The sequence below is a fragment of the Bos indicus x Bos taurus genome, chromosome 16 (assembly GCF_003369695.1).
Source record: "Bos indicus x Bos taurus breed Angus x Brahman F1 hybrid chromosome 16, Bos_hybrid_MaternalHap_v2.0, whole genome shotgun sequence".
NCBI lineage: Eukaryota > Metazoa > Chordata > Mammalia > Artiodactyla > Bovidae > Bos > Bos indicus x Bos taurus.
Window position 1 is genome coordinate 51717790 of NC_040091.1, and position 19321 is coordinate 51737110.

At 50.0% G+C, this 19321-nt stretch overlaps 1 protein-coding gene across 4 annotated transcripts in view; it reads right to left on the reverse strand.

The window, feature by feature from the left end:
- Window positions 1-528: 528 nt before the first annotated feature.
- KAZN (kazrin, periplakin interacting protein) overlaps window positions 529-19321 on the reverse strand; it is a 1334539-nt gene continuing 1315746 nt past the window's right edge. For all 4 annotated transcript variants that reach the window (XM_027565341.1, XM_027565343.1, XM_027565342.1 and 1 more), the window contains 5 exons: window positions 17736-17967; window positions 16214-16315; window positions 15538-15704; window positions 5866-5980; window positions 529-4040 (listed from right to left, as the gene is read on the reverse strand). In XM_027565341.1, the coding sequence (XP_027421142.1) occupies window positions 3876-4040; window positions 5866-5980; window positions 15538-15704; window positions 16214-16315; window positions 17736-17967 (781 nt within the window). In that variant the 3' untranslated portion in view covers window positions 529-3875. The remainder of the gene's footprint in view (window positions 4041-5865; window positions 5981-15537; window positions 15705-16213; window positions 16316-17735; window positions 17968-19321) is intronic.

A 19321-nucleotide genomic window follows, 5' to 3' on the forward strand; every position in this document is an offset into this window, starting at 1 on the left:
TGAGGGATGAATGTTGGTTGTTTAAGACCTCTAGGCACTGGTATTATGTTGTAGCAGCCTGAGCCACTGAAACGACCACAAAAAAAGTCTATTCTGATCATCTGGAAATATGAATTCCCTGGAGGAGGGACACAGCAAAGCAAATAATACCAAGGGTGTGGTGCCTTGTTTCCCCCTGACAGTGGGGTCCCAGGATATAAGGCAGCACTCTGACAGGCGGCACCAGACTTTCCCAGTAGGACAGAATGCATCAGAATGCATCCATTTTTAATCCTACCGCCTGGTAAGGTAAGTCCTATGCTGGAAGGTGGGGGTAGGGGTACTCAGTGGGGAGGAACAAGTCCAGGATTTGGAGGCGGGTGACTGAGTTTGAGTCCTACTCTGTAATGTCTTAGCTTTTTGGAGCTGGACAAGCTTCTCAACCTTAGCCTCAGTTTCTCCATCTATGAAATGGGTTAATAACCCCCCATCAAAGAGACTGTTGAGAAAACTGATGAGAACACACAGAGGAAAAGGCCAGCTCATCAGTGAAGTGCTGTGAAGTAGTATTTATTGTTACAGTGTTAAAATTCACTCTTGGGAAGACATTCGGGGCCATGACCAGCAATTAAATGTCAGGAACATCATCCTAGTTCATGGACAGCTTGTTTCCTTTGCAGCTAAAAACTCCTGGGGGTGTTAGGGCTCAGGAAATTCTTCTCATCAGCCAACTGCTGGGAAGGATGTTAGTGTCAGAAGATGCTGTTTTGCACAGGGCTTCTTTTTCTTGCCACTCAACTGCCAGGAGCCCACTGGAACCCTGAAGGGCAGAGCAGAAGCGATGGTGTCCAGAACATAAGGGCTGTGATGGGAAGGGGGAGAGCAAGGCTTGGAACATCTTGCCAAATCATCCCATTCTGCTGGACCCAGACCTGTTCAGTGACCTCAAGATTTGGGGTCACTGCTCTGAGGCCCCTCCATGCCTCCATGGAGGTCCCTCCATGCTGGCTGGGCTGTGGGGAGAGCCCTTCCCCTCAACTTCATCTGGTCCAGGTACTCTTGTGGTGTCTCCCTGCCTCCTTCACCCTGGGGTCCAGTGATGAGACAGATGGATTTCTGGGAGAAAGGCCTTGCTCCGCCAAGGACAAGGGAGCCTTTCAGGGGTGCACAGGGTTGGAAAGCTGAGCCTTCTTATGGCTGCAGCCCCCAGCTACTAGGAGGAATATGGGGTGTCTCTGCCTACCCTGATTCTCCCCAACCTCTGGCAGCAACTGTCTCTTTGGAAAGGGCCAGCACCCGTGGATACAGGTGACATCACTTCTCAGAGAAGAACATGCATACGGTTCCCAGGTCCAGGTGTCATGTCACCACCCTTTAAGGACCAAGACCATGACCCAGGCTGTTTGGACAGGATGTGGCCAGTCAATGTTCCACGGGTGGCCACACTGCCAGCCTTTGCTAACCAGCTACCAGAACCTCTCTGCCGAGTCCACATGCCCTGCTCTTCTTGCCTGCACTTGTAGCAGAGTTGACATTTAGGATTTTTCCAACAGACAGAGCTTTTCTTGGTTTAACTTTGTGTGGAGCTTGTTCATTTATCGGCCAACCCATCCTCATGTTGAAAAGTCAGTTCCAAATGCTCACCTGACTTCCAGGGACACAGAGAATTGGGCAAGTGAGAATGAACTTAGAGCATCATTTGGACAAAAAGGCGCATCCGAGGTTGCCCCTGTTGCCCCAGCCTGTGAGCTGAATGCTGAGAATGTTTCGGGCAATGCCATTCCTTCCAGTGACCCCCCAATTGTCCACTTGCCCATCTTGTCCCCAGTGGGACTGAGTTGGGGAACAATGCATTGGTTTCATATAATCAGACCCACATTCAGGCACCTCCCTGTCTGCCATTCCTGCTCACCTTGTGAGAAACACTGCCTTTCAGGTTTGCTGCTTCCTGAGAGGCAGATCCTGGCGCCCTCAGTCACCCAGCCTGGATGTTGGCCTGGGAGTGACCTGCGGCATCAGGTTAGAGGGAGGTTTTACTCCCTTCTCTGGGCTGTGAGCACTGCAGCCTCAAACCCCATGTATGTGGCTGAATGTCATAAAGATAGTGGGTTTGGAGCCTCAGCAAAGCCAAGTCAGGTTCCAGAGCCTCACTCCTCGGGCCCAGGAATCAGACATGTGTCCCTAAGAGGTCAAACATTCAGACCAGAGGGGGCATCGCCTGTCTAAAAAGCTGTGCTTAAGTTTAGACTATAATGGTCTTCGGCCTCAGGGAGGAGGAATTTTTAAGCTCACTGGGCCTAGGTTTGTGCTTTTCCCTTGAGGGGAAATCATTCATTGGGTTGAAGACCAGGTGCTTTGATGGTTCTTGGAGGCCGACCCCTGCTTCCAGTCCTGGAAATTCAAACCTTTTATAGACTGGCGGTGCCAAAGGCCTCATTGGAAGTCGAGCACTGTGGTTCCAAATGAATCATGTGCTTTGATAACCGAAGTGTAAGTGGAACCCCAATACTGTCTGTCCATCCCTAATCATTTCTCAGTAATGAGGTCAATGAATTCAAGTCTGAACACAGGAATCAAACTGGTTTTCAAGGGCTGTGGGATTTTCCTCTTTTGGGGGTCCAGTCCCGTGGGGGCCCTAGAGAGCTTGCACATTAAACATGCCTTGCCCTCCTTGTGCACATTGCTCCAACCAAAACAGTTGGAGAGAACAAGTACAGTATCAATTCTGTGTTGTAAATGGGAAATGAGACACCCATCCCAGATCCCATAACTTCCCACCTGTCTCCTGAGAGGGTATAGAAAGTAACAGACGTTAGCAAGTGTTAATCCTCACAACATCCCCAGGAGGGAACCAGAAGTATTGTAGATGAAGATGCTGAGGCACAGAGAGGTGAGGCCACTGGGAATAAGCCACACAGCACAGCAGCAGCAGAGTCAAGAGGAAGGCTGGGGGTCCCCTCCATCATCTTAGCGCCTGGTGAGACTCAGCTCCGTTAGGGCACTGGGGAGCACGCCTGCGTGCCAGGTGACGACAAGGTCTGTCGCGTAAACAACGAGAGGCATTTCCCTGCTACCGTCACACTTGGGACAAGTTGTCCTGACTCAGTCATTCCCGGTCTTGTTGACACGATGTCCTTCATCCAGATGGGGTATCCACACTTTCTAGGAAGGCTGCTGCTCAGCCCCACCTCTACAGGGATCATCGCCCTCCTTCACGCAGTGGAGCCCCTCCCCAGGGGAGGGGCCAGGTAGCCCTTCAATACATCCACGCTGACATGACACAAGGCTTTTAAGATTTGAATGACCTTCCTGTTTTGCATTCTCCCAAGGGAGATTCAATGACCCCCCCCAAGTCAGAAGCTAAGTTCTCGGTCATGGAGGGCATGTATGTGGGAGCTGAGACCACCACCAGGCTGGCTGGAAGGGTCCACATGAGGATGGTGAGCCCCCAGCTTTGCAAGCTCCTGGCATTGCCACCACTGGGCTCTGTGTATCTTGCTAGAGTCCTACCTGCTCCTCTTGGGATGGTATCTTGGGGAACTCTGTGCTTCATTACACCCAGGAGGCTTAGTTCAAGGCTCCCAGGATCACTTGGACTGCTCAGTGGCTGAGTCACTCAGTGGCAGAGCCTTGATAATGGAGGTGCTGGGCACCCTGATTTGTCCTTTGGGCTAGTCTTCCTCCAGGAAGCAGGGAAGTCCTCAGTCCACTCCAGGAAGGCAGTCTGGTGCCCCCTCATTCCGTGGGGATCCCATTCAAAGTCACGGCAGTCTGCGAGATTTCTGGGGACCAGAGGAGCATCCTCAGGCCGAACTGACTATGTACAGTGGTGACGGTCCCGGGATGGCCTTCCTCCCCGGGCCTCTCCGCGTTGGGTCTGGTGGAACATCTGTTCCTTACACATTGGTGACCTCCAGGCCATTATAGCCCTCCAGACGGCACTGCTCCGGCCTGCCCTGGGAGTCCTCGTCTCCGCAATCTTCATTTTGAAGAGAGCCATAGTCATCGTGGAAATCGGGATCTTTGTTGCTGAAGCCCCTTCCTATCTTTCCCAAGGGCAGCTGAGAAGAGAGGAAGGAGAACAAAGGACAGGAAGAAGAGAAAAAAAGAATTGAGTGTTCTTGGATCTGGGAAATGTGGTACCTCCAACAGCTGTGTGTCCTTGAGTAACTTACCTAACCACTCTGTGGTTCTATGAGTAATAATACTCCCTTGCTCAGGGAGACTGAGAGGAGGATTTTTGTGAGTTAACCTTATGTTGTGTCCCCAACCTGAAGGAAGCAGTTGGTTGCCGAGAGTGAGGACAAGTATAGTCTTTCTGATTATCCATCAAAGTTTCTCTCTTCCTCCTCAGCAGGAAGAGAGGTGAGAATGTGCGGGTGTGAGGTCTGACTGCATTCCCAGGTCAAGAAGAAATATTCTAGATGTGGCAGAAAAAGTGTGGGTTTTGGTGACTCAGAAACTGGGGTTTGGATCCCTGCTCTGCCACTTCCCAGCTGTGTGACCTTAGACAAGTCACCTGCCTTCTCTAAGCTTCGGTTTTCTCAGCTACAAAATAGAACTAGTAATTCCTTTCTCTCAGAGTTTTTGCAAAAAGTAGAAATCCCATCTTGGAAGCACACAGCAAGGTGCTGGCCATGCCATGTACGCAAGCTCAGTCATGTCCAACTCTTTGTAACCCTATGAACTGCAGCCCGCCAGGATCCTCTGTCCATGGGATTCTCCAGGCACGAAGACTGGAGTGGGTTGCCATTTCCTCTCCCAGGGGATCTTCCTGACCCAGGGATCCAGCCTGTGTCTCCTGCATTGACAGGCGGATTCTTTACCACTGAGCCACATGGGAAGCCTCACGGCACTGGCAGAGAGTAGCTATTGTTATCAGACATGCTGGACCCGCAATAAATATTTCTCTCTTATTTTGAACAGATGTCTATTGGAGTAGTTGTGACAGCACTGTGTAATTATTTATTTATTGGACTGCCTTTCTTTCCAGACCAGTGTTTCTTAACCTTTTTTTCCATTGTCGTCCCCCTTAAAAAGATGACCTTTTACTTATTTTTTCCCTAATCACACCCCCACCATGAAATTTTCATACCACAGGGACTCTGTGCATGTGTTTATGGGCCATGTGTATATCTGTGCTTTACACATAAAAAGAGTAAGACTTTCTGTATCCTCCACACTGAGAACCAATTCTGACCACCTTGGGGGTGATAGGACCCCCAAGCGGGAATGTACATTCTAGACTGAAAGCATCTTAATGGTGAGGATGGTCATTTATCCATGCTTATCACCCATGCTCAGGACATGTCTGGGATGTACTTAGTACCCAAAACTGTCATCTGAACGAATGGAAGAATTTTGAATTACCTACTTCTGCTGTCTATGTCTATACACCTCCGTTTAAGAGTCTGTGTTGTCTCTGAGGCCCAAAAGCTTATGGTCTCATGCACCACAGGCTCATCCGCTGCTCTTGGTCAGGCCACTGGAGTTCCAAATCTAAGGCAGTGGCCCTTAGAGTTTGGGTTGCATTGGAACCCTCTGGGCAGGCTGGCAGCATGCAGGTCCCCTTCATCCCAGAGGCTCTAGCGTCGGGAGGCCCAGGTGGGTCCTGGAGTCTGCACGTTAAGCAGCCGCCTAGGTGAGTCTTATGCAGGCAGGTGAGACCTGCACTTTGAGATACAGTGTCAAAAGCCCCACAAGCCTGAGTGTGTCTTAATAACCATCATGAGGGTCCCTGAAGGTGGCGTCCAGGGCCCTCCTCCCAGCTGTGCGTGTGACCTGGTCCATCAACACCGCTCCACCAGGGGAGCTGGGAAAGGGTAACATGGGCCCAGACAACACAAAGGCTGGGGGACCCCCAGGGAAGCACATGGAGTGACCTACCCGGCCAGCCTTGTACTTGATCCCACCGCTGTTCTCCTCCTTCCCTGCCCGGGTGACGCTGGAGGCCCTCCCGGGGGGCGTTCCAAATCGCTCTGCTTCCCGGATGCCTGTGCAGCTGGGGAGACACCCATTGCAAGTCAGTGTGGGCAAGGTGGGGGGCTGTCAGCTACTGCCACCCAGAGACACAGTCACTCAGTCACTCACACTGGTCACAATGACCACAGCTGTGGTTCACTTAGTACCTCCTATGTGCCACCAATGTGCTAAGCTAAGCACTTTACAAACATAATCCTCACAGCACACCTAGAGGTCCAGCTTCCATCTCTGCTGGAGAAAAGGGGGCACAGAGAGGTTAAGCAATCTGCCCAGGATCACACAGCTTGGAGTGTGTGAGCCAATCTTGCAGAGCCAAGATTTGAACTTTGGGGTCTCAGAGACTTTGGGGTCTAAAACCCCAAAGTCTCTCTTTAGCCCCCAGGACCCTGCAAAGCCTATCAGGAGAGGCAAGACATGATAGGAGAAGCCCCACATTCCAGCTCATTAGGTGTAGCTTGAGAAGCATCAGGAAAGTTTCCCCCACTTTGCATTTGAAATCTGTGTCCCCCACTGACTTGTTGTCTGAAGTTACCCCCATCACCCCCTTCCCTGTATAAAAGCATCAAAGGCTTGTTAGACTAGGACTTGGTGAACTACAGCCAGTGGCCGAATGCGGCCAGTGGACTGATTTTGTAAATAAAGTTTTACTGAAACCTAGTCCATTTGTTTGCACGTTGACTACAGTTGCTTTTTGCTATCAAATCTGTTTTGACCCAGACCATATGGCTCCCGAGTGCTAACATCTTCACCGCCTGGCCTTTCATGGGAGAAGTTTGCTGCTGCTGCTAAGTCGCTTCAGTCGTGTCCGACTGTGAATCTCAGGGCTAGTGTGTATGGGGTACGGAGTTGGGGCAAAAAATTGGTTCAGAGCCAGGAGTTTGGAACTTAGTCTCCCATTTGCCTTCCTTCTCTTTTAGATTCTGGGTGAACATCAGTGTCCCTGGGGCTCCTGTCCTTTCTTTGCCTGCAGGGTTCTCTCCAGCTAGGGCATAGCCTTCCACACCTCTCCTGCCAACCTCGCCAATCCCAAGACACTAATGTCCAGTTATCTTCCTTGAAGTTTTAGCTGCACTGAAATCCTGGCTTTCCTCTTTACTGGCTGTGTGGCCTTGAGCTCATCACTTTGTCTCTCAAAAGCTGGGTTTCTCCAGTTTTGACTCTTCCAGCTGCCAGGTACAGAAGGTATTAGAGCCGACTTCATCAAGTGATTGGAAGGTTAGTTAAAAAGTACTTTGGAGCTGAGCTGAACATCTAGTGAATGGCTACAATGATAATAATTCAAATTAACAGTTATCACTTTAATGTCAGAGGAATTGGCTCTGGCTGACGGGCAGTCAGGAATTGGCTTCACGGGAGCAGCAAGGCTTGGCTCGGGCCACCATGGAAGTAGACACACGAAGAGAAATGAACCTTCTAACACCTGCCTCAGAGATGTTCTGCTTCTTGTGGTGTAACTTCTGCTGAGAAAGTTCAAGGGAGGGGAGGGTGCTGGGCAGGGACCCACACTGGCTGCTGGATGGCAGATGAAGTTGAGTTCTCAGGTCCCCAGGCACCAAGGCATCCCCAGCACAGGGAGGTTCTGGCTCTGTGGTGGGTCAGGGACCAACATGTTCACTGACACCCATCCTCTCTCCTCCTCCTGGGGATGGAATGCCCTGGGTCTAGCAGGAAGCTGTTCAAACTGCAGAAGCCATGACAATCTAAACTCGTGCAGCCAAATCTGTTTGCTGGCTGGTGGGAAGGACATTAACCCCCCATTCCCAGTTTATGGAATATTAGTCATTCCATGAGCTTGGGAGGACTCCAGAGCCCCTTCTTTGGGTTTCACTGAAAAAGAGATGGGAGTTCAGAGGGGATGTATGTCTCATCCAAGGATACATAAGACACACAGTGGCAGGGATGGAACTTGAACTTCTAGGAACAAGATCTAGACCTTTTTTTCTTCCCACCTTGGGGGATCAATGTGAGACTGTGGACTCTACATCAGGGGCCTGGCCCCACCCCCTTAGCAGTCATGTCCCCTGAGCTGAGTACTCTGTGAAGTGGGGTTAATAACAACATTTCTCTTATAAGGTCACTGGAGGATTAAATGAGAGGACACACATAAAATGCTGAGAAGGGCTGCATATCACGAGTAATTGCTGTGACCAACACAGGCATTGAGGGGTACAGACCTAGCTTGAATCCCCACTCAAGGCATTGCACATCCCCTAGCTGTGGCCTTGTGTGAGTTGATTCCCTGGCTGGGTCTCAATTTCCTCATCTGTACAATGGAGCCCAGTACTCAGTTCTGGTCTTAACAGACCATACCCTGTGCAGAAAGTGGCGTCTTTGTGGTGTAGACAGAGGAACACAGGGCAGCTGCTGCCCCCACTATGCTAAAACACCTTTCTTCTTGCTTTTCCACAGTGGGTAAAATCCTACCCTGTTCCTCCTGCGGATTAAAACACAGATGCTGCAGGGACTAGGTCAAGTGCAAGGCTATGGCCCTTGGAGGCTTGAAATGGCTTACTGAGTATTCCTAGTCAATCCATCAAACCTTGAGGGAGTAGAATGCTGGAGGGATACACTTTAATGAAGGAAGTTTCTGGAAGACAGAGCATCTCCATGCAATTTCTTGAGTCAACACAGAGGGCGTCTGGGGCGCTGGAAAGGCATCCTGTGTAGGTAGGAGGTGGCGGGTGAGAGTCAGACTCTGCCAGCTGGGCGGCCTGAGAGCTGAGTCTCACCCAGTTAAACGAGGGTTTACGAGGCCCACGAGGTGCAAGATGCTTCGGTGGAGATGAGTAAAGTGGGGGAGAACAGAGTCTTAATTGGTCGCCTACTGTGTGCTGGGCATAACGCCAGGTCCTTCCCACGTGATAGCTCCTTGAACTCTCCCCAGGGTTCAGGAGAAGTGACTGTTCCCCTTTCAAGATGAGAGAACTGGAAAACCTCAGATGATGGAGGAGGAGCCAGAATTCAGGCCCCAAAGGTCCTGCCAGGCCCTCTCCTTACAGAGGGCCATGATTGCAGGCACTGACCACCCCAGGGCCTGGGCTCACAGTTCAGTGATCATTTGGGTTGGGGTGGGGCAGAATATTATAAACACCACCTTCCGTGGGTGCCCCCAAATCTCAGTGTGCCCCCTCCCACTCCAGCTCTGGCGATCTGCCAGGTGGCCCAGGACTATTCCCCTTTGCCTGCTGCTGGGATCTCTCAGACCTGGGCCATGTGCCAGCCCCAGAGGCAGAGCTGTGACAAGGCCTCTTACTCTCTGTGCTTGGGAGTTGCGTCTGTCTGAGTTCATAATGAAATCACTCTCCGCGGAAACGCTAATGAGAAAACTGGAGCAAAGTGACAGAAAGCGGAGCCCCATGTATCTAACTGCAGAGGAAACTGCTTCACTGAGACACTCTAGCGCTCCTGGGAGGTCAGGGCATGTGAACTGCCAGTTATCGTGAGGCATCTCTGCTTCAGGCACTGCGTTCACATTGCCTCACCAGTCACACTCAGGGATGGAGGCTCAATACAGCAGATCCACTTCATTATACACAACACAGTAAAGCGACTATCTCTTCAGTTGCTCAGTCGTGTCTGGCTCTTTGCGACCCCATGGACTGCAGCACGCCAGGCCTCCCTGTCCATCACCATCTCCATGAGCTTGCTCAAACTCATGTCCATTGAGTCAGTGATGCCACTCAACTATCTCATCCTCTGTCATCCCCTTCTCTTCCCGCCTTCAATCTTTCCCAGTATCAGGATCTCTTCTACTGAGTCAGCTCTTTGCATCAGGTGGCTGAAGTACTGGAGCTTCAGCTTCAGCATCAGTCCTTCCAATGAATATTCAGGACTGATTTCCTCTAGGATTGACTGGTTTGATTTCCTTGCAGTCCAAGGGACGCTCAAGAGTCTTCTCCAACACCATAGTTCAAATGCATCAGTTCTTCGGTGATCAGCCTTCTTTATGGTCCAATTCTCACATCCATATATGACTACTGGAAAAGCCATAGCATTGACTAGAGGGACCTTTGTTGGCAAAGTAATGTCTCTGCTTTTTAATGTGCTGTCTAGGTTGTTCATAGCTTTTCTTTCAAGGAGCAAGCATCTTTTAATTTCATGGCTGCAGTTACCATCTGCAGTAGTTTTGGAACCCAAGAAAATAAAGCCCCAGTTTAAAAAAAAATGGGGGAAAAAAAGGAAATACCCAATAATCAGAAAGAGACTTATTAACCCAGAATTTCTGGATCTAGCTACTCCACCTTGAATGTACCCAATTCCTGAGCCACTAGTAAACTTTTGTTTCAAATGAAGACTGATCTAAAAAAAAAGTTCCCTGGGAGGGCCCAGGGGCAATGAAACCACTGCCGGACAGGTCCTCTGTTGTTCTGACCACCCTTCCTACTCTTTAGGGAAGCAGCAAAGTGTGGTGCTTTGAATCCCAGCTCCTCAGCTTTTACCAGGCACGATGTGTAACCTTGCTACAGTGTCTCAGTTTCCTCATCTGTGAAATGGGCTCATGCACCCACCTCCAAAGGTGGTGACATTGTGCTAGGTTCTGAGCGTGGCCCATGGCAGAGCCCAGCCAACGGTTATGGTAGTTGGATAACCTCACCTTATAACTGCATCTGGAGGGGGAAGGAGGAGAGAAGGGAGGGAGATGTTGGCTGACTCTTGCATCCTTGGACATATAAAGGCACACTTTTTGGGGCCGTGGGTCATAAGACCACAGGATGGGAAGGGGTATTTACAAGAGAGATGCAAAGCTTGTCTGAGGCCTAAAGGCCACTCTTCTCAGGCCTAATATTCAGAGTCTGAATGAACTACAGGCTGAATCCCCCTTGGCTCTGACCTTGTGTTACTGACAGAATATACCATCCTTCAGGCAAGTGCTGGAGATGGTCATGCATCTTCATCAAGGCTTTTCTTCTGGCTCCTGTGATGCTCCAGTGAATGCCTTTGGAATAGCATGGCTACCTCCTGTATCTTTTTGGTCCACTGGTTTATTTCTCTCTCTTTTAAAAAAAATTTCTCTGTTTCTTTAACTTAAGCACAGAACTATGACAGAGTTGGTAGTGAACCAGTGTTCACCAAGAGAAATAAGAAGTCAGTGCATGTAAAGCAGATATCACGAGATGATGTGAGAACCTGCTCTGCCTTGATCCCTTTGGTTATATGGTGTCATAGCAATGAGAGGAGGCTGGAGAAGATGATGTCATATGGGAACCTATAAACTCTAGGTAAATGTAACTTTCTAGGAGGAGGATTGGGTGCTAATATTTCCTATCTCCCTGGTCATGGGACATTAACACACGGTGACTATACTCTCCCTAGATGCTTTGAGCTGACTACCCTCCTGTGACTACAGGCATCACATTGACTGGGTGATGTGGGGTCACAGATGTGATCAGGGGTCACATCTCCTGGGGAGCAGAATCAGGCAATCATTAGCCCCCCTCCAGGCTTCCTAGTGTGGTGGAGGGTCAAAGGTTGATAGATTACAGCATTGCGACGGACTCCTGTCTAGTCACGAGCAGGTCACAGCACCTCTCTGAAGCCTATTTCCCTATTCATCAAAAGAGGCTATGATTCCTTCTCACTCAGCTTCCTTCGTGAGGAGTAGGAGCGAGTGAAACAAGGGATGTGACAGCAATTTGTTGAAGATGACATATGATATTAATGTGAAGGGTTGTCGTGATGACCATCATCCTGGTCCACCCAGCCTGGGATTCAGTTGGGATTGTGTCCTGGGTTGGTCTGTAATCCTATTGCAATGGTTCAGGATGTTTTCTCAAACGGGAATCTTTCCACCCAATCTGATCATTCTGGGAAGACTCACCCCAAAAGACCAGCACCACCTGCCCTGCCCTTTCTCTGGAAAGCTGCCCTGCCCTTCTCTCAGCAACAGAGAAGGAAAAGGAGCAAGAAAGCAGAAGACAGGATGAGATGCTGAGACCATGAAAGACATGTCCTAGACAAAGCCCATAAGATCTTGGTTAATATAAACCCCTCAGACCTTCCCAAGTGTCTCACCACCTGCCTGGGGATCACTATTTCCCTGCTGTTTGGTTTAGCTGGGGACTCTTGTACCAACAGAATTGGGCTCTAAACTTCCTTAGAAATTCATGGAGTTTGTCTCCCCCCAGCCAACTGCAAGTCTGCTCCCCTGACCCACGGCAAGGTCTCAGCAAAGGGCCGCGAGGTTCCAAAATCCCACATGAAGACTTTGAGTCATCAGCCATGATGTCGACTCATGGAGAGAAGCAGCATCAAGGAAAGAGGTCCTAACAGGGAGACCAGCTTGAGGTCTGGTTCTTCTAGTTCCCTGCCTGAGCAGCCTCAGAGTCCTTAGAGGTAAAATGAGGAGCCTAAACCGAGTCAGTTTCCCTCTTCATCCTGATACCTGCCTTCATCTAGTTCTTGAAGGAGTCTCTGACCTCCCGACAAGGTAAGAACCCGCCCTATCTGTGCCCCCCTCCAGAATCCCCACTAGTGTTCATCCACTGATCTTAGATACCTCATGGGAGGGGGGTCAAGGGTTTAAGTAGAAATTCTGGGTTAATAAGTCTCTTTCTGATTATTGGGTATTTCCTTTTTTCCCCCCATTTTTTTAAACTGGGACTTTATTTTCTTGGGTTCCAAAACTACTGCAGATGGTGACTGCAGCTATGAAATTAGTCACATGGCTAATGTTTAGCTAGACCTACCCCTCCAGGGCTCAGAATATCTTAAGCTTGTTACAGATTACATGGCTCCAGAAGAAAGGTAGAGGAAAGTGGAAAATTCTGAGGAGAAAAACCTTTTTCCTCACCTATTGATTCATAGTTCATGGAATAGGGTGAAAGTGAAAGTTGCTCAGTTGTGTCCAACTCTTTGCAACCCCATGGACAATACAGTCCATGGAATTCTCCAGGCCAGAATCCTGGAGTGGGTAGCCTTTCCCTTCTCCAGGGGGTCTTCCACAGGGATTGAACTCAGGTCTCCCGCATTGCAGGCAGATTCTTTACTAGCTGAGGAGAGGGTGCTTGTCATAAAAAACCACCTAAGCGTGCTTAAAATGCTGAAAATGTAGATTCCTGCCAGCAGATCCTGGTCCTGCGGGTCTGAGTCAGGGATGCGGACATCTGCAGTTCACAAAAGCATGGATGATTCTGCTTGAAGGTCTATGAGAACCGCTTGGGTATGCGCCTGCTGTTGGGGGAGGGCGGCTCAGGGCACCTGGACCCTGTGACAGACGCATAATTTTGTTCTACCTGCATAACATGGGGTGTGACTCGGCTGCTCTCTGAGGCCCCATGTAGTTTGGGGATTAAGTGTTCAGGCCTGACACATAGAGCCTCAGTTTGAATCTGGTGTGCTAAGTTGCTTCACTCATGTCCAACCCTTTGTGACCCTATGGACAGTAGTCTGCCAGGCTCCTCTGTCCATGGGATTCAGGCAAGAATGCTGAAATGGGCTGCCATTTCCTTCCCCAGGGGATCTTCCTGCTCCAGGGATTGACCCTGTGTCTCCTGCACTGGCAGGCGGGTTCTTTACCACTAGCACCAGCTGGAAAGCCCTCAAATCTGGCATCTGTTAACAAAACAAACTAACCTTAGCTAGACTGACCAAGAGTTAAGAGTGATGACTCAAATTACTAGAACTAGGAATGAGAGAGGGGATGCATGCATGCTAAGTCGCTTCAGTCATGTTTGACTCTGTGCAACCCTATGGACTGTAGCCTGCCAGGCTCCTCTGTCCATAGCATTCTCCAGGAAAGAATACTAGAGTGGGTTGCCATGACTTCATCCAGGGGATCTTCCCGACCCAGGGATGGAACCCATGGCTCTTACGTCTCCTGCATTGGTTCTTTACCACTAGTGCCACCTGAGAAGCCTGAAAGAGGAGATAACTTAACGTAAATAAGAGGGATTACAAGAAAATGATCATATGATCAACTGTATATGCTAACAAATTAGCTAACCTAAATGAAACAAATTCAGACAGATATAAACTATACATACTACTATACAAAATAGATAACTAACAAGGACCTACTTTATAGCACAGGGAACTATACTCAATATTTTATAATAATCTATAAGGGAAAAGAATCTAAAAAGGAATATACTTATATATATGAATCACTATGGTGTACACCTGAAACTAATATACAATATTGTAAATCAACTGTATTTCAACTAAAAAAGATTTTAGGATCCTAAAAAATATATATATAAACTACCAAAACTGACTTCAGAAGAAACAGAAAATATAAACAGGTCTACAATGAATGAAGAGATTGGATTAGTAATAATTAAAAAAAAAAAACTTACCACAAAGAAAAGCCTAGGATCAGATGGCTTTATTAATGAGTTTTACCAAATGTTTAAAGAACAATGAACACCAATACTTTATAAACTCTTCCAAAACACAGAGGAGGAGGGAAAGCTTTCCAACTCATTCTATGAGGCCAGTATTACTCTGATATCAAAACTGGACAAAAATATCACAAGGAAATTACCGATCAATATCCCTTGTAAATATGAATACAAAATTCTTCCTCAAAATACTAGCAAACCTAATCCAGCAACATATAAAAAGATTATACACCATGACCACCACGACCAATTGGGATTTATCCTTGGAATGTAAGGTTGATTCAACGTCTGAACATCAATCAACATGATATACCATATTAATAGAATAAAGGACAAATCTGGGCTCTGCCATGTACTAGTTGTTTGACCTTAGGAAAGTACCTTGGGCCCTTTAAACAAGTTTCTCCATCTATAAAAGAGAGACTGTGAAACTGCTTAGTATTGTTATGAGGATGTAACTGAGCACACAGCATGTGCTCAATGAATGGTCATCTAACCCTGAGCGCGTCATCATAAGGAGAGAGACCACTGGGAGGGGCCTAGTTTATCTGCTCAGGTGTTTATTCCCTGATCGCTTTTCAGATGAAGAGACTGGGGTAGAAGGGCTGACATGGTCTGCTCACCTGGATGGTAAACACCATTAACACTCCTACCCCTGTCTCCAAACCTTTGTCCCCATGTCAGTCCTAACTGGAATGACCATGTAAACCTCTTAGGCCAGTGCAAATCCTCCTCAGCTCAAACCCACATGGTCTTCCTCATACATGCGACCTTTCTCCCTTCTCTAAATGGCCAGTTTGTGTGCGTGTGTGTGTACGTGTGAGCAATCAGTTGTGTCTGACTCTTTGCGACCCCATGGACTGTAGCCCACCAGGTTTCTATGTCCATGAAATTTTCCAGGCAAGAATTTTCCACTGGAGTGTCTTGCCATTTCCTACCCTGGGATCCATCCCTGGGTCTCTTGCCTCTCCTGCACTGGCAGGCAGATTCTTCACCCCTAGAGCCACCTGGGAAGCACCACACTTTATTCAAAAGCTGATTGGCTCCTCCTTTACCTCCTTCCAGTCTGTGACATTGAGGCTAAAGCACTTCACTTCTCTGAGCGTGGATCCGTAAAAGGAGAATGCTGTGTCGCAAAGGAACAAGTGGGACCCAGGAAGGGCGCGGCCAGGACCAACCGGAAGTCAGAGCCATCTGCTTCCAAAGCCGGAAGCCGCTGCCGGCAGCTCACACTCACTTGGCCGGGTGGAAGATGGCGCTCATCTCCTCCGCCAGGTGCCTCCGGAGGATGTGCTTCCCACTGGGGATGCCCAGGGCGGTGGCCATGGCCTCAGCGTTGAACGTGGGTTCCAGCACCAGCACGGCGCCGTGGACGCCACTGTTGGTCAGGTTGTCTGCGTACTCCTGAGGGCAAGGCACGGGGCTGGTGAGCCTGGGGGGCCGCCCTGCTGGCCTGAGGGCGGGGATACCCCAGGGGGAACATGTCCTTAAGAGCAAGGGCTTGACCCCACCCCCCGGGGACTAGTGTATTTAATCCTCAGGGGGAACCCCACCCTCACTCTTTTTAGGGTCTTTAGAATAGTGACTGGGCTATTTTGTCACTGATAGACCCCAGACCTAGGCAGGTGGCCCATAAATGCTTGTTGAGGGAGAAGATGGCTGTGGATTCAACACCCCCACTGAATTCAGAGAGCGAGGATGGCTCAGCATCCGCACCCTCATTATGGGATGGGAAGGGTGGGCAGGGGAAGTAGTTCTGGCCTCTTGAGTGACAGGGGGGCAGGCTGTTCTTGCCAGCCTGGGAAATGATGCCCAGCCCACACAAAGATGGATACTGAATTTGCACACAGACTGGCATGGGATTTGCATATGCCCAAGAGTCACCACCCCCCACGCCCGCCATCACCCCTCACCTTCAAGTCAATGTCTCGCACCCACTTGAGCACCCGCTGGTTGGTCCAGACCACGGGGTCTATGTTCTGTGTCTCACAGCGGGCCCGGCGCTCCTGGAGAGCCTGTGGGGAGCGAGAGTGGGTCAGCTGGGGGTTCAAGGGGACATGCCGAGATCACACAGAGAGTGAGGGTCCGTGGTGCTGGCAGGGACCTCCGCATGCTGATGTGAGGGGTCCTGGCCAGATCATTCACGGCTGCTCTAGCCATGTCAGTCCTTTCCTTCTGGGAAATGGGGAGAAGCCCGCTTCCAGGGATGGAGGAGCCTAGAGGCAGAGCCACCTGCATGCAGAGTGTGGGGCCAGGTGGGACCCACTGCAGCTGCCTAGTTTGTATAACCCAGCCCCCACCTGCCTAGTTTGTATAGCCCACCCCTGCTCACCTGAGTAGGGGCTCAGTGCATGTCTCTTGAGGGATGTCCCAAATGAGGCTGCCTATTTCCACACTTCACCGTCATGTTCTTCCCACACATCACCTCCTATACCTGACTGGGGCTCACAGGGGGCCAGGGCCTGTGTCCTCGTCACTTCCTGTGCCCACGGCTCTGGCTTGGGTGTTTGAGAAGGCCAAAAAGCTCCCTCTTCTGTCCCTCTCCCCCTGACCCTGAACTATTTGTGCTCTGACAGTGCTCTGAGAAGAGTAAACCCTTTGCACTCAGCCCTGGCAGCCCAGGCCCCTCCCGAGGGGGAGTAGCTGGGGAGATGTACTAGGTTTGGGGGAAGCTGAAGCAGACACCCTGTGCTCTCTGGCTTGGCAGCGATCAGAACAAGGGGCACTCAGAGTCTAAACTCTACAGTGTGCCCCACAGCCCCCTGGTTACCTGTCAGCATCCCTATTCACTCCTCCACCTCAAACCCAGCACAGAAACACACAGGACTCTCAGTTCTGCTGCCACAGATCTGTCTTCTGGGTCTTAGTCTATGCTATTCCCTTGCTAGATTGCTTTTCCCCTCATACCTTCTATTGACTGATACTCGGAATTCCTCCCTTCAGGTTTCAGTTTAGCTGTCACTATCGCTGGAAAGGCTTCTCTTGTCCCTCTAAAAGCTTTTCCTCTGGATTTTCATAAAACCCTGGGCTTCCCTCATTGGGACAACCTTCCATGATGTTGTGGCCACAAGCTTCTTTGTGGTTGCCCCTGATACACAGTGAGTTCCTGGAGAATGAGTGTTTCCCTTTTCCCCTGAATTGAGCACAGGGTCTGGTCCATCCCTAATAAGCAGTTGTTGAAAGGAGGGAAGGGGAAAGAAAGGGATGGATGTGTGGATTGATGGAAAGGTGGATGGATGGATGGATGGATGGATGGATGGAGAGATGCATGGATGGAGCAATACATGGATGGGCAGAGAGTGGATGCATGGAATGACGGACAGGTGGATGGATGGATGGAGAGATGCGTGGATGGGCAGATGGTTGGATGGACAGATAGTGGATTCCAGAAGGGAAAGCAGGGCTGCAGAAGGTGCCCTGCACCCTGGTTCTCACCTCCCTGCTGAAGTTCACTTGGTACAGCAGCTCGATCCCCAGCAGGATGCTGACCTGGTGGAACTTCTTGGACACATTCAGGTGCTTCTCCAGGTCCCGCTTCATCAGGGAGTTCAGCATCCGCCCGTCAACCAGGTGGTTTTGGAAGGCCTGGGAGTACTGGGACAGGCCGATGTCGTTGAGCCAGGCCTTGGCCACCCAGTGATGGTCCAGGTCAGCGGCTTTGGACAGGCTGGTGAGGAGAGACACAGCCGGAGAGAGGGATGGGTGGGGAAAGGTGGCAGAAACAGAGAAACAGAAATGGGGCAGAGATGACCAGAGAGAGAAGCAAAATAACAGGGTGAGGGGGACCAAGAAAGTCACAGAGATAGATAGGAACAGTGATGGAGTGGAGAGACAGAAAGACAGGGCAGCAAGGGGGCGAGGCAGACGCAGGGGAGAGAGAGGAGGAGACAGGGAGAGACATGGGGAGAGAGGGACAGACGCATAGGAGACAGACAGAGACACAGAGGGGAGAGAAAGACAGGGGAGGCAGAGGCAGAGGGAGAGAAAGACGCAGGGCGTGAGCCCCAAAGAATGACAAAGAATCAACAGACAGAGGGTACAGGAAGAGGAAAGACCACATTCAGACACACTGATAATGGGAAAGGACAGTGACAGAGCCGCAGGAATGAATGCAGCAGTAAGCAGCACCTCTGGGCACCGGGTACCTCCCAAGCCCCGCCCCGCCCCACCCCCATCCCAGAGGCCACTGCAGAGTCCCCGAGGCCCATAGAACCTTGTCTGGGGCCAGTCTCTCCTTGGACTTCACCCAGAGTCACAGTGGCACGTCTTGGAATCAGATTTAAGCCCCAAGTTTTGCTTATTCCAACTCCTCTGCTCACTACCATATCTTAGATTTTCTGCATCCCACACTGAACTTTGCCCAGTGCCAAATGTGTGCGTGTGTAGTAGGCGCACAAGGAATACTTCCCAAGTGGACAGGAGGATGGTCTCCTCAGCTGTTATTCCCCTGTTCACCACAGGGTGGCAGCCTCGAAGAAGGAATGAGGACAGTGCCTCCCACCCGCCGAAGGACTTTAAAAAAATGACCTCAGGTAATGCCAGGCTTCAACAGTACCTGAACCGTGAGCTTCCAGATGTTCAAGCTGGATTTATAAAAGGCAGAGGAACCAGAGATCAAATTGCCAACATCCGTTCGATTATCAAAAAAGCAAGAGAGTTCCAGAAAAACATCTATTTCCGCTTTACTGACTGTGCCAAAACCTTTGACTGTGTGGATCACAAAAACTATGGAAAATTCTTAAAGAGACGGGAATACCAGACCACCTGACCTGCCTCCTGAGAAATCTCTGTATGCAGGTCAAGAAGCAACGGTTAGACCTGGACATGGAACAACAGACTGTTTCCAAATAGGAAAAGGAGTACGTCAAGGCTGTATATTGTCACCCTGCTTATTTAACTTCTACACAGAGTACATGATGCGAAATGCTGGGCTGGAGAAGCACAAGCTGGAATCAAGATTGCCCTCTCACTGGTCTCCATGCCTCTGGAGCCCCTCTAGTCCCTTCCCCAGGGTGCAGCTG